Source organism: Nylanderia fulva, unplaced genomic scaffold (genome assembly GCF_048542155.1).
Source record: "Nylanderia fulva isolate GAGA-0341 unplaced genomic scaffold, ASM4854215v1 Scaffold390, whole genome shotgun sequence".
Taxonomy (NCBI): Eukaryota; Metazoa; Arthropoda; class Insecta; order Hymenoptera; family Formicidae; genus Nylanderia; species Nylanderia fulva.
Window position 1 is genome coordinate 64,004 of NW_028190467.1, and position 16,407 is coordinate 80,410.

Below are 16,407 nucleotides of genomic sequence, written 5' to 3' on the forward strand. Positions count from 1 at the left end.
TCTTCCGGCGTCATCTGATGATCTATTAAAGGATAAGTTGCAGGAAACAGAATATAGGATTGTCGATGAGGAAAGCGACAATGACGAAATAAATGAGGTGGTTGAGAAATTACCAGCATTGAATTTGTACAATGTACAGAAAAACAAAAATAATAATGATCAAATCGTTTTAAAACGTAGGGCTTTCCTCACACAAATCACTGAAGATTCAAATATTAACGATCAGTATACAATATACCCAATACACGCGAAAAGAATCGATAACGAATCTGCATTGAAGCTTTATCAAATGATAAAAATTGAAGATTTTCCAATGGATAATCGTTATAAATATCTGGATGTCATGTGTTTCCCTGATTTATATCCTGATGGTGTCAATGGACAACGAGAAGATAGAAACTTTGCATTGCCGGAATATTTATTTATTAGAACACGATTGATGTCGAAACATAGTAGATTCAGGTTGAATCTGCAGTATCTGTTCTTCCTTCTCAATGATGCTAACTACCGACAGTTGAAAAGTGGTATCTATTATACGATGATGGTTACTAACCCACGAGAGAGATACACTGCTGGTAGATACTTGAACGTATTGAAAGGTTACGAATTAGAATCGAATTTAATGAGTATTTTTGCAAAATTGAGAAATACGGATCAATTTTGGCGACAACCGTCCAATAATGTAAAATGCATGACTTTGCATTACGGTCCAGCGACGTGGTTTTTGACTTTGAGTCCTAGTGAATGGAAATGGTCCGATTTGGGTAAATATTTACGAGATATGAATCCCGATAAAGAGAAGTTAGGCATCAGCGAACTAGTCGCATACGACCCTGTAAGTACTTCTAGATTCATGTGCATAAAATTCAAAGCCATGATTGATTTTATTTGTTCGTCCGATAATCCAATAGGAAAGGTTATTTATTACTTTTGGCGATTGGAATATCAAAGTAGAGGTATTCAGCACATGCATTGTATGATTTGAATAAAAGATGCTCCAGTAATAGGAAAATCGCCGGATGAAGAAGTTGCTACGTTTATTCAAAAATACGTAACGTGTGAAATTCCAGATGAAAATGTTTCGCCAACGTTGTACGATACGGTAATAAGTGATCAGAATCATAAACATAACTCGTATTGCATGCGTACGAAAAAAACGGAAACTAATATATACAGAAAGTGTCGGTTCCATTTTCCTCGGCCAGTTACTGAGAATTTCGTTTTAAGAGACGTTATCATTTCGATAGTCGGTAGAAAAAATTTACGCAGTAAGAGCAGAATGTACGATCTTCCTCGCAAGGAGTCGGAAAGGTTTATAAATGATTATAATCCGGCTATCAAATTAGCCTGGGAGGGAAATATGGACATACAATTTATTAGAGAAAAATCAGAGTTTTTAAATTCATATTTAACAAAATACACGACAAAGTCGAAAAAATGCAATACAGACTTTGAAGTGATAGATTCGAATAAGTCCTTGGCATCGAAACTGTGGAATTTTGCAATGCGTTCATTTAATAACAGAGAATGCGGTGCTTTAGAAGCTGCGGATACACTATTAGGGAATACCTTGTACGGTACGGATAATGATACCATGGTCAAATGGATCGATGTTAATGAGGTGAGAAATAGAAAAGTTAAAACATTTAATGAAGTTTAAGCTCTCGATGAAAATTCTACGAATATTTACTGTTCGTCACTCATCGATGATTACTATCCAAATAGACCTCAGGAATTAGAATCATTGAATTTGTACGATTTTGCCAGATTCTGGGAAATTACGAAACAGATGCCAAATAATGACGAAGTCAAGTGTTACAAACTGGCATCGGGTTTATTTTAAAAAAAACGAAAAAAGAGTTATTTAATTAACCATTATCGATTTAATATAAAAACTGAACCCGAAAAACACTTTTACTCGCTGCTTCTTCTGTTCAAACCATGGAGAGATTTGAGTGAACTCAAAGGTACATTCGAGACTTACACGGATGCCTTTAAGAATTCATAGTCTGTTTTAACGAAGGCAATGAAATATCACGAAAGGCTCGAAGAAATACAGAAAGCTTTTAAGAACGTTGCTGAATTAATCGAGAAGCGCGAAAATGATCTGAAAACAGCAGACAGAGACAAATCCGATGACGATGAACTGGATTGTAATCCGATAGAAGCTGACGACGCGATGAAAGATCTGGAAGATTTTGGTAAGATTGACGACCCGATTGATTTATCGCTAATGATGTCGCAATTGAACGAAGACCAGAAAAGAGTCTTTGATGGAGTATGCCAAGTTTTACAAGATAAGAATCAGATTCTGCGACTGTACGTAAGTGGTGAGGGTGGTACAGGGAAAAGTTTTCTAATTGAAACTATTAAACATTAAATCAGAATAAATTTGGAAAAAACGACTGCCATATCTGCTCCCACAGGTATCGCAGCATTCAATATCGATGGCTTGACAATCCATAGAATGTTTCAACTACCCGTTAGTCATGAATCTACACCAAAATATACGCAATTGTCAGACATGGTCTTGAAAACTTTGAGAGACAAATTAAAGAATGTCGAATTATTTATAATCGATGAAGTATCCATGATTTCAAATGTGACATTTATGTTTATCAATCTACGATTATGTGAAATCTTTGATACGACAGATACAGATGATGGTTTCTTTGGCAGAAAACACATTCTCCTGTTTGGGGACTTGTTGCAGCTTCATCTTGTAAAAGGACAATTTTCGTTTGTTAAAATGTCTCGATCAGAGATTCAGAAGTATTTAGGTACCATAAGTGGATGTGATTTGTGGAGATTGTTCGAGTACGACGAACTTTTGATTAATATGCAACAAAGATGCGACAATACATATCGTGATATACTTTCTAGAATACGAATAGGTTTAGTAACGGATTCTGACATCAATGTTCTTCAGTCTAGAAAAATCAATTTTAAAGAAAGTAGTTGCGACGAAAGATTGAATGAACTTTGCACTTATATGAATCAATTACCGATTGATACAATTTGTTTATTGCCCACGTGTTATTTGTGCAAGGTTTTGAACACAGCAATGCTCGATAAAATCGACAGCGATGAAATTCTACTGATAGCAGAAGATGATGTCGACTGTGCTTCAGCAATGAAAAAAAAGGTGCATAAAATTTTGGAAGACAAAGATGATAAAGTGTCTGAAACAGCTGGCATTGAAAGAGTAATAGCGATTAAAATTGGCGCTAAAGTGATGATTCGACGAAACATTGACGTAACTTTGGGACTTGTCAATGGAACGATAGGCAATGTAGTTGCAGTTAATCGCTCTGCTGACGGCAATCGTATTGATTCCATCAAAATATTATAGTTATTTCGGATAACAAAGAAATCGCAATAACAAAAGTAGATATTAAATTTGAAGTATTCCACAAATTAGTGGTACATCGGAAACAATTTCCACTGTCTCTCAGTTATGGAATAACTATACACAAAAGTCAAGGAATTACATGTAACAATGCAATGATGGATTTAGGAACGACTGTATTCAGTGATGGTCAAGCCTATGTAGGTTTGTCACGAGTAAGTAAATTGGAAGGTCTACATTTGATAAATTTCAATCCAGCATCAGTTAAAGCAAACTCGAGAGCCATTGTAGAATATAATCGACTGAGATCTATATTCAAATCTGAACTGCCACAAATCAATCCGTCCGAGAAAAAGGTTGTGAAAATGTACGTCGATGGGCTTATCCCTAATATCATTGATGATGTGCAGAATTATGATTGTGAGGAACCAGAAAGTATAGTTACGTGGAAAATATATGGTCTTTGCAATAACGATACTGTTTCGTGTTACGCTAATGTAATATTACAATGTGCGTTTCATTGCGTACGTATTAGGCAACAAATACTGAAAAATAAAGCATCGAATGCATTGACTGATGCCATCTGCGCGTATGGTGAACGTAAATATTGCAACATTCAAGCGGTTAGAAGATCTGTCGGAAAACGCTTCGAAGAACGAACACAACAAGTTGTTTCGGAATTTTTTACGGCTCTAATGTCGACGTATTCCGACATCAATGATGTATTAGAACTCGAATTAAAGCACGTAACATGTTGCTCGAATGTCAAATGTAATTACAATGTAACTAAGCTGGAAAGCAGTAGTTTGTTAATATTACCTATACATTCGACATTAAAAAGGAAAAAAGGTGTCACTCTACAAAGTTTGATTAATGTAGAATTTTCTAAATGGGAAACGATAAACGGCAATTGTAACGAATGTAAGGGTACCGTGTTGAAAAAGAAAACCGTAATCGAATCAACTTTATCCGTCGTAGTAATACAGCTCAATTTATATACCTTTGTAAACGGTGCTTCTAAAAAAATTATCAACAATCGGATTACCGCCGTGCCGACGAGTAATATCACGATTAATAAAAAAAAGTACAAGGTAATAAGCGCTATATTTCACGAAGGTGCAGAAATGAATCGTGGTCACTACACGTGTATGTTGAGAGCTGACACAAAATCGGAATGGTATTACTCTAATGATATGGAAGTGTTCAAGAAAAAATGGCCCAAAGGAGCACAAGGGGCATACATATTGTTCTTAGAACAGATTAAATAATGGCGCTGTATAAAGGCTGCCGTAAACGCTACATTAAAACATCAACTGTTCTAGCGCTGTATAAAAGTTGCCGTAAGCGCCAAAATAAAATATCGGCTGCTCTGGCGCTTTATAAAAGCTGCTGTAAGCGCTGCATTAAAACGAGTGCAATAAGTTTCTTATTTGACCTAGGCGTCATGACATTTCAAAAAGTATCATCAAGAAAAAAATTATCAGATAGAAATATGTATGTCGTGTTAAAATCGGAGAGACGAAAAAAAATATATGGTTGCGTTCTCACGAGAATGGGCGATGGAGGGGCCCATTCTTTATTTTCAATATTCATACAAGAATATAAATTCATTCTGTTACAATTGAAATAAATGTGCAATGTATCGTTAAAAGTTATTACAATTATACAAACATTTACATATATGATTAAATAAAATATATATGTATACTATAATATAATTATATATTTTATATATGTACATATATACCATATATTTCAATTATTTTGAACTGTATTGCATAAATTGTTACTTATACAAAGTTATGTGATAAGAATCGAAAATATGTTGTGTTAAAATCGGAGAGACGAAGAAAAATATATGATTGCGTTCTCATGAAAATGGGCGATGGAGGGGCCCATTCTTTATTTTCAATATTCATACAAGAATATAAATTCATTCTGTTGCAATTGAAATAAATGTGCAATGCATCGTTAAAAGTTATTACAATTATACAAACATTTACATATATGATTAAATAAAATATATATGTATACTATAATATAATTTATAATTTATTTTGGCGCTTACGGCAACTTTTATACAGTACTAGAACAGTTGATGTTTTAATGTAGCGTTTACGGCAGCCTTTATACAGCGCCATTATTTAATCTGTTCTAAGAACAATATGTATGCCCCTTGTGCTCCTTTGGGCCATTTTTTCTCTAACACTTCCATATCATTAGAGTAATACCATTCCGATTTTGTGTCAGCTCTCAACATACACGTATAGTGACCACGACTCAACATACACAAATATATAATATAATTATACAATATATTTTATATATGTACATATATACTATATATATTTCAATTATTTTGAACTGTATTGCATAAATTGTTACTTATACAAAGTTATGTGATAAGAATCGAAAATACATATATTTGTGATACTTGAATTACTAGAAAGCTGCTCTATATATTTGTACTTTAAAAAGTAACTGATATCCTAAAAAAATCATAAAAATGAAAAGGTCAGGCCATGTTCAAAAGAAAGTACTCAAAAATTTAAACCTTTAAAAATTTAAACGATCTAATAATAAATTATCACAAAAAGTAACTGATATGTTATTCAAGGTGCCAGTTCAAAGTGAACATACGTAAAGTGTATATTATCTAAATTTAGTAATAATATATTACCATGAAAAGTAACTGATATGTTATTCAAGGTGCCAGTTCAAAGTGTGAACATACGTAAAGTGTATATTATCTAAATTTAGTAATAATATATTACCATGAAAAGTAACTGTGATATTTTATTCAAGGTGCAAGTTCACATTGAACATACATACATATAAGTAAAACTGATTACAATTTGATTCTAGAAAATAAGTGCGATATGTTATTCTTAGTGCACAAAATATAATAGTCGTTTATAGAGATTTGATTTAAAATTCATACTAGCCCGTACAATGAAAAATAATTGCTCGTAATTCCAGAGTACCAATTTGTTAATGACTCAGAAAAATAACATGGCGGCCTGCTCTCAAAAAACTATGATGTTTTTCGATGTCCATTTAGAAATAATGTTGAAGCTCTTACAGAATAATTACTACAACATTTGAAGTACGAAAAGTATTACATTAGAAGAAGATTAGATTAGAATAAGGATTCAACGTATTTTTAAAAGCTCTACACACAACGAAGTGAATATACAAAACTATATACAAATACCTTTTTCTTCTGTGTTTCTGAAGAAAATTGTAAGTCAAATGAAACATTGCTATTCAAAACCTATTCTTCATGATCGCAAGACACTATTTTCTATTTAAAAGACGTCTGCTAAAATTTTAATAAATAGATATTATTTATGATAGAAATGAAGAATTTGTGCTTTACAGTATATGGATAGTACATGGTTATTTCAAACACTGAACCGATGCATACAACAAAATTTTTCTCTGTCTGTTCAATAAATTACTGATAATGTTAAATCCCAATCACATATGCCACCTTGCCTAGGTTAATGATGGTCATTAACGGGAAATTTTACTAAAAAAAGATTGGAGATTTTTAATTTATACAATTTTCACAACTCTTATTTTAATTATTTATTCTATCCATCGAAAGTTTTTTGAGAGCAGGCCGCCATGTTATTTTTCTGAGTCATTAACAAATTGGTACTCTGGAATTACGAGCAATTATTTTTCATTGTACGGGCTAGTATGAATTTCAAATCAAATCTCTATAAACGACTATTATATTTTGTGCACTAAGAATAACATATCGCACTTATTTTCTAGAATCAAATTGTAATCAGTTTTACTTATATGTATGTATGTTCAATGTGAACTTGCACCTTGAATAAAATATCACAGTTACTTTTTATGGTAATATATTATTACTAAATTTAGATAATATACACTTTACGTATGTTCACACTTTGAACTGGCACCTTGAATAACATATCAGTTACTTTTCATGGTAATATATTATTACTAAATTTAGATAATACACACTTTACGTAAGTTCACTTTGAACTGGCACCTTGAATAACATATCAGTTACTTTTTGTGATAATTTATTATTAGATCGTTTAAATTTTTAAAGGTTTAAATTTTTGAGTACCTTCTTTTGAACATGGCCTGACCTTTTCATTTTTATGATTTTTTAGGATATATATATATATATAATCCTGATGACGTCAGCGGACGCGGACAGAGAAGAAGAAGAAGACGACGTTACTTCATTTTTCATTAAAAACGTCACTTTTTGACCGCTTGTATCTCCAGAACGGCTTGACCGATTTTATTCCTTCTTGGCTCAAATTACTCGTGGCGATGCCGCCTTTCAGGTTATATTACGTGCAATTCAAAATTTTTTATATTTTAGTAGTTCTACACCCCCAAAAAATGGACTTTGATGGTGCAGGATAAGGAGACTTGTAGTGTTTTTTAAGGTCTTTTAGGGTTTGAACATGGCCGGAGACACTACCGCGTCTCCTAATAAATAAATAATAGTAATAATTATTTTTACCTGCTGTAATTTTGTGCTTAATGATTTGTATAAATCTAAATGAGTTTCTTTTGTTATACCTTCGCGAGTAAAAAAATCGTCAATAGTAACCCGTTCTATTTCTCCTGCTTTTCTTCTATTAAAAACTTGCATTGATGTAAGTGTAACTTTTGCAAGTTCTAGCCATGTTTTGTATTTAAATTTCTCCTGAAGTTTTGTATATAATAATTTTCTTTCGTTATTTAGATATGAGTGTAATTTTTTTATATCTTCCATAGATGGAAGCATAACTTACTTCTGTCTTTTATTTTGTGTCATATTTTCTTTTACTGTTTTGTTTATAGATATACCATAATCTTCTTGTAATAATTTTAAAAAGTTTTCTGTAGCATTTTGCTTTTCTATATCATTAGCTTTTATGCATTCAGTTATTAACAAATTACCAATTTGTTTTAAATATGTCCCAATATTTGACGCAACTGATGGTGCACCATATTTTTTATTAATATCATCAAAATGAGCTACTTTATTTACTGCTTTCAGACAATCATCATATATGGAAGGATTATATATATCAGAAAACTCTGTTATGTTAGAGTTATATTCTTTCACTGCGATAAGAAACCTTCCTAATAATCAAAGTTTAGCATCTTGTTGGTGTTGATGATTGTACTTGATACATAATTTGTTCGCAAATGTTATTAATAATTTATCATATTTAATACTTTGTGTAACATCATCTTCCCTTAAAACTGGGAATACAAATTTTCTTACTGTCTCACTTGCACATTCATGAATTCTGCCCATCACAGCACGTCCTAAAACTTGTACATTTCTGCCTTTGGATTCTCCTACACATTCTTTAAAATGATGCCTGATATTATTTTTAGTGAACCATCCTTTACACTTTGCGCAACTTATAAAATCTTGTACTGTTTTGCAACTATTTTTGGCAGGCCTTCCACAAACAATTAATTCTCCCGTATTTAAGGAAGGATCCGTATTGTGTATGAAATTCCCTTTCTTTCTAATAGACTCTATAATTTGTTTTCTTTCTAAATTACCTGCAATAAGAATATTAAATAATGTATATATGTTTACGAACGCGCTGCGAGAGAAAGGATCGCGCGGCACCCAAAGGATGAATCACCTTTTGTATTAAAACCGACTTTAATATTATAAACAATTAAGAACGAACACTTCAACAAACGTTTACAATCTTACTTAATTTACAGAAAAAATCGGAATCATAATCAAAGTGCGGAAAAAGCGGCAATTGACAATGAGTTTTTAGCGGTTTTACAAGTATGCGGTTTGCGATATGCGGTTCACGGCGGAAGACGATAAGGCTGACAAGCCGGGTGTGGGCTCCTCTTTTATAATTTTTAGAAGAGAGCCCACCTTCGCGTGATGCGCCAATGATTTTGCGCGTTTTGAAAATTGCGCGAGGTGACCCGAGCGCAGTACGCGTAATTGGGTCAAAATTGACAGGATGTCGACTGTGAACGAGCATGCGCGAGCGGGCGATCGCGATGATCATTGGTAAAACGAGGCGCCCGTGAGGCGCCGCGCATGCTCGTAGAAATATGACTATTAGGCGGAACGGTTTGCGATACCGTTAGTTGTTAGTATTTTGGTAGGTTTTTTTACATGACAGAATGATTTATGTCGCGGTATGGTTTCTTAAAACAAACATGCAAAAAACGATATGAGTGTTGTATGGTGAAGGCAAACCGGTCTTCTTGAGGATGCCATCGCAGGCCCAAGGTCAAATGGCTCTCGTCGTCCCAGGAATGTGGTCCTTGCTGCAGCCGATGCTCCTGTGGGACTCCGGTGAGGACGTCCGGATTGTTTGAAGCCCACTTCCTCAGCGGAAACCCGCCCGCCATGCAGAGGTTGCGCAGCTCTGTCTGGAGGTTGATGGCATCGTCGAGGTTGTCCGCTCCGGTGACTACGTCGTCGACGTAGCAATCTCGCCTCGCCGAAGTGCTGTGGCCCCTTGAGGAAACTGTGCCCCCTCGTCCGCACAGAGCTGCCGCAACGTTCGGATGGCCAGGAACGGTGCACAAGCCATGCCGTAGGTCACCGTCAGCAGCTCGTACTCCTGGATCTTGTTCGTTTTGTTATGACGCCACAGTATTGTTTGAAGACTGCAGTCCTCAGGATGTACGAGAATTTGGCGGTACATCTTCTCAATGTCTGTGACAAAGACATACCGGTGCCAACGCCACCGCAGCAGTACGTTGGTGAGAGCTGGCAGTAAATTCGCCCCAGTCAGCAGATGTGAATTCAGCGAGGTACCGGTTCGTGTCCGTTGAGAGCCGTTGAACACGACTCGAAGCTTCGTCGTCGTGCTCGACTCCTTCAGGACCCCGTGATGCGGTAAGTAGCATCTGATCTTCTCCGCCGTTGTTGCGATGTTTACCCTCTTCATGTGTTGCAGGTCCTCGTATTCCTGCATGAAGCCGCGACGCGATAGAGGTCGTCAAATCGAGGGTCTCGGGCTACCCTTGGACTCCATGGCTTTCAGGAGATGCTCCGCTGGGCGGCGAGTGTCTTGAAGAGTCGTCGGTGATGATGCGAGAGGCAGTCTCACCATGTATCTTCCGGTGGGCGTGCGTGTGACGGTGCGCGCATAGAGCTCCTCGCACTTGGTTTCGTCAGGAGTGAGTGGAGCCCGAGATATTGGCTCGCTCTCCTGCTCCCAAAAGCGGCGAACGAGATCGGCGAGGTCATGATCGGCGGTGCATCGGAATGTGCGGCGATGTCCGTTGACTGTTGCTGCGTCGTATCCGCCAGAGAGGATCTACCCCAGGTTTGTTTGCTGGGCGATCGGCATCCTTGAATCTCCCTTGCGGAGGCCTTCCTCGAGAATCAAGGAATAGACCTCGGCTCCTAGAAGTAACTCAGCTGGGTCGTCGTCCAAAAAGCGAGGATCGGCCAGCTGGAGTCCTTTGAGATTGAGATGAGGCCAGCTGCGTTCTCCTTGTGAGACTGATCCTTGCTGCAGTGATATGCGAGGCAGCACAAAGGCTACCACGCTGAGCTCGGCGTTGGTCACGTCTGATGTTACGTGCAGCGTTACTTTGCCTCGAGCGGATCCTGAGCGGGTCCCTCCGATGCCGAAGATCGAGAGATCCGTCGAGACTCGAGGAAGGCGAAGGCGTTGTGCCAAGGTCTCTGAAATGATCGACACCTCAGAGCATTGGTCGATCAGAGCGCGTACGGCGTGTGGTGAACCGTACCGATCGGCGATGTTCACTCGAGCTGTTGCCAGAAGAACGGCCTTATGATCTTGATGTTGCAGAGTCGTGGTCAGTGTGGTGGCGCGTGTGGTGACCTCAGCTGACAGTGAAGACGTCGGTGCTCCGTGCAACATCGTGTGGTGTCGTGCGTCGCATGTGAGACAGTTCTTCTTTGACTGGCAGCGAGATAAAAAGTGGTTGCCTAAGAGCTTGCTTGTCTCTATGAATGCTTTACGCTCATTGACTGTCTTGGCCTTGAAGTCTCGGCAGGTCATCAAGGTGTGCTTCTCGCGACACAGGGCACAGTGCGGCGGTTCAGGTCCGTGGTGTTTCGTGACGTGTGCCTTGGCGATCCGTGGAGCATCTCCGGACGGTTTGCTGACGCCCTTCGGTCGTGCGGCATGGAGAGTCAGGATCCGCCGACTAATAAAGTCACCGAGTGCCTCGTTCTATGCTGGCTCTGATGAGTCTGAAATGGACGACTCCCACTCCAGACGTGTGCGTGCATCAAACAGCTCAGTCACCAGGAAGTTGAAGAGGTCCATCCCGTGGGAGTTTATTGGACGCCCGATGACCTCCTGACCGTTGACGGCAGCAGTAACGGCGTTGTGGATGCGTCTCAACTCCTCTGCGGTATCTCCCTTCATCTTTGGCACGGCGATGAACGTGGAAAAGTTGGAGCGGATCAGTTCCCTTTTATTGTTGTAGTGCTTGTCCAGTATCGCCCAGGCACGCTCATAATTGTCGCTAGTGACAGGTAACGACTTTATTAATTTTTCAGCCGGTCCCGTCAGACATGAGCGGAGGTGATGGAAGCGCTCGATGTTGGAGATCGCGTTGCCACTCACGACGGAGAGAAAGAGATCCCGAAACGACGGCCAATCAGCGTAAGCACCCGAGAATGGCGGTACCTTGATGCGCGGCAGTGACGACCGTGGCGTGACGTCGGCAGAAGGAGCTACGTTCGGTGCACGAAAGTGTTCGGCGTAGCCATCAAGTATGCTTCTCTGACTTACGTACAGATTTTCTGTATCTGCATAGAAATCTGATTTGAAATAATCGCTCTCACTGAATTTGTCTTTCAAGGCCGCTCGGATAAGGTCATGCTGCGTCTCGAACTTTGTCCACAGCTGATCCAGGATTCTGGTGCGTGTGGCGATAGCACTTATGGTGATATTGGCGCTGCCCTGCCCAGCTTCTTCAAGTACTCTACGGAGCGTGAGATTCGGATTTGAATCTCACGCTGACAATCGACCAGCGTGGGCACATCCATGACGGCTGCGCACACAGATGTTCACACCTTCACTCACACGAGGAGTCACGCTCGCGAACTTGCGGTTGCCGGTGCGACGGATCCGGCTCGAAGGACCAGAAATATGTTCACGAACGCGCTGCGAGAGAAAGGATCGCGCGGCACCCAAAGGATGAGTCACCTTTTGTATTAAAACCGACTTTAATATTATAAACAATTAAGAACGAACACTTCAACAAACGTTTACAATCTTACTTAATTTACAGAGAAAATCGGAATTATAATCAAAGTGCGGAAAAAGCGGCAGTTGACAATGAGTTTTTTAGCGGTTTTACAAGTATGCGGTTTGTGATATGCGGTTCACGGCGGAAGACGATAAGGCTGACAAGCCGGGTGTGGGCTCCTCTTTTATAATTTTTAGAAGAGAGAGAGCCCACCTTCGCGTGATGCGCCAATGGTTTTGCGCGTTTTGAAAATTGCGCGAGGTGACCCGAGCGCAGTACGCGTAATTGGCCGCTGTCAAAATTGACAGGATGTCGGCTGTGAACGAGCATGCGCGAGCGGGCGATCGCGATGATCATTGGTAAAACGAGGCGCCCGTGAGGCGCCGCGCATGCTCGTAGAAATATGACTATTATGCGGAACGGTTTGCGATACCGTTAGTTGTTAGTATTTTGGTAGGTTTTTTTACATGACAGAATGATTTATGTCGCGGTATGGTTTCTTAAAACAAACATGCAAAAAACGATATGAGTGTTGTTATTCCCGCTTGGTATAGAATATTCTAAAATATTCTATATGAATATGATATTTCCTTACGCGTATGATATCACATAATTCTAGTATGCATTTCGAACAATATATAATGTCAATAATGTATATGTAACGTAAATAATGTATATATAATATAATGTAAATATATTAATAAAAATTATAACATATTAATATTATATTAAAAAAATATTTATATTTATTAATATTTATAAAAAAATATACTATAAACTTAAATAATTATACAGAATTGAAAAATATGATCACCTTTTGGTAATAATACAAATTTCTTTACTTCAGGTTCCAATTTATGCACGTTTTCTAAATGACGTGCAATTTTACTCTGAAACTTTTTGCAATAGTAGCAAAAATTTTTTTTTTTATGTCTTTTAGGTTGAGAAAACATAAATTGTCTTCTCTACAACCAAATGTATTGATAGAAGAAAGATCTATCAGTGATTCTGAAGAATTTTTATCATTAGTTGCAGAAACGTTATTGCGGAAGCTTTTATGTTCCGTAATTTCTTTTTCAATTGTAATTTCCGATGCTGAAGGTAGATATTCCGAAGTACTTGATGTGTTTGCAGAAGCAATATTGTCATTAATATCATCACGGAAAATCATATTATTATCACTATCATTACTTAATGTGTTTGCACAAGCAATGTTGTCATTAATATTTTCATCATCACAGGAAATCATATTATTATCACTATTATTATAATTTATAGAAGCTTTGGCGTTAGTGAAATCATTTAAGATACTAGAATTATAATCATCGTTAAAAGAAAATATCATGACATCTTTGAGAACAATACCCGTTTCAGACACATTGAAATTGTCATTATCATTGAAAAATGTCAGATTATTATTATGATAATTATTACTGTTCATAAAATTAATATCAATATCAGTATTTACATGACAGTTATTGTCATCATCACAAGAAAATATCACATTATTATCAAACTCACAGTTATTCTTAGAATTATTAGCATTAATGTTATTATTATTGCACAAAAGTGATATATCAATATTAGAATCATTATCATTCGTAGAATTATTGATACTGATATTACTATCTACCGTTTTACAACCATTACTATTATCACAAGAAGATATCACATTATTAAAATCAATATCATTTGCAGAATTGTTAGCATTAATAGTACTATCTACTACATTATGATTTCTATCATTACAGCAAATGTAATGTTAAGTTTAGTAGCCTTTACTCTATTCTGCTCATTGCTAGACTTACTAAAAATTATCATAGCATTATCACAACCAACAATTTTGTTAGAATTATTAGTGACGCAACCTTCATCATTTATTGCATTGTGATCATTTTCATTAGAACATGATATATCAATATTAGGATCATTATCATTCGTAGAATTATTGATATCACTATGTACTGTTTTGCAACCATTATTGTTCTCATAAGAAAGTATCACATTATCAAAATCAGTATCATTTGCAGAATTGTTAGCATTAATAGTACTATCTACTACATTATAATTTCTGTCATTACAGGAAAATGTAATGTTAAGTTTAGTAGCCTTTACTCTATTCTGCTCATTATTAGACTCACTAGAAATTATCATAGCATTATCACAACCAACATTTTTCTTAGAATTATTAGTTACACAATTTTCATCATTTATTGCAGTGTGATCATGTTCATTAGAAAATGTAACGTGCTTATCAAAATCAGTACTATTCGCAGAATTATTGTCATTAATGATATTATCTACAATGCTATCATTTCCATTATTATCGGCATTATTATTTGTAAAATTATCAATATTACCAATAATTATAGTTTAAAATCCGTTATTAGAATCAACGTGTTTTATAAGATAATTGACGTTACTTTGATCATTTGCATTGTGGCCTTGTCCATTATCAAGAAAAGATACTACATTATTGTCAAAATCAATAGCATTACTTAAATTGTTAGTATTAGTATTCTTTTTAGTATAATTCATATTGATAATGCAGGCATCTTGTGGTATTTCTGTAGTTTCTACAAAAAAAGTATAATTACTGTAAAAAATAGAAATGCAATATATTGCATGTAGTTTTAGAATTATAATACTGTAATACTTACTATTGTTATTTATTATGACAATTAATTTTATGTTTTCCAGAGCAATACGTGGATATTTGTATTTAACTTTTAGCAATTGCAAGAAGATCATTTTTATTTTCTGTAACCATAAATATAGTAATTTCAATATTATATATAAATAATCAGAAATTAACGCGTTGATGCAAGAATTTAACTAAAAAGAAAATTAAAAAGCAGTGCTGAGTAAAAACTTTAGATTTTTACGACTTAAGTTAATATTAATCTGTTAAAAAATCGAATAAAAAGGTTACGTGCTGTTGTGCTCAATATTCCAAATATTAGTGCAATGACCCCATTTTATGGATTTTAACTAACATCGCATGGTGCGACTTACTATTCTGTGCCATTGTCCGTATCCTCTGGTTTTTACGATTTCCTACCTCGACATTTTAGCCGTCTTTCTCTGGGTTTTCTCTTTACCTGATATGTATGCTAATTCCTCCCCCCATACTCTAGATCGTGCCCTTTTTCATCTCCTGTGCTTGCAATCGCGTACCCACGCAACGCCACGCTTTCCTACATGTACCCGACAGCGTGAGATAGAGAGAAGAGCTTAGGCAGATGCGAGGTAAAGAAGGGAAGGGGTTCCGTGGTCCCGCCATAATGAGTAAGGTGGTGGCGCATAGCCGGCTCCCCCCAACAGACTCGCGCCTCCACTGCGTCCGATGAGATGAGGGGGATTAGGAGGCCGGTAGATGCTAGCTCAAAGTGTGGTGCCCCCACTCGGGGCGCACAATGTTACCTCCAGCTTAGTCGGGCTGCGAGTAATAAGATGAGATCTGAGACGGGCGAGGGCAAGGAATATTAGCCATGCGGAGGACGAAAAACAAGTAGATATAATGAGAAGTCATTTAGAGGGATATATATCTGAAGTTAGTCGCCCAAGCCGCAGTTTTCTCTCTTCGGACATCTGCGCTAAACGTAGTGCTGCCGCTTGCTGTACCGGTAAAGGCCCCTTATGGCTCTTGCACCCGTGGTGACGCGACACCGCGCTGCGCGATCTCCATGCGGTTTTTAGCTTTTCCGCACGTCTATCAGTGCACTATCGCGTGACAGCGCAAAAAGTGACACAGTTGAAGATTTGTAGCGCGCGACGAGCGATTTACGCCGCGATATTTTTCTATAGAGCGATGTAGTTAGCAACAAAGGGATCTTGGTTAT

The 16,407-nt window shown here is 37.2% G+C and overlaps 2 protein-coding genes and 1 pseudogene across 2 annotated transcripts; all 3 read right to left on the bottom strand.

Moving 5' to 3' along the window:
- Positions 1-2,629: 2,629 nt before the first annotated feature.
- Positions 2,630-9,733, bottom strand: LOC146721963 (uncharacterized; annotated as a pseudogene).
- Positions 9,734-9,795: 62 nt separating this feature from the next.
- On the bottom strand, positions 9,796-10,305 carry LOC114939737 (uncharacterized). Its single transcript, XM_085485795.1, has one exon. It carries the CDS (start codon positions 10,303-10,305, stop codon positions 9,796-9,798), a length of 510 nt encoding a protein of 169 aa, XP_085341921.1.
- Positions 10,306-11,538: 1,233 nt separating this feature from the next.
- LOC146721964 (uncharacterized) lies at positions 11,539-12,362 on the bottom strand. The gene is made up of 2 exons (XM_085485796.1): positions 12,332-12,362; positions 11,539-12,122 (listed from the first exon to the last, which is right to left on the bottom strand). Exons 1-2 carry the CDS (start codon positions 12,360-12,362, stop codon positions 11,539-11,541), a joined length of 615 nt encoding a protein of 204 aa, XP_085341922.1.
- Between the last annotated feature and the right edge of the window lie 4,045 nt (positions 12,363-16,407).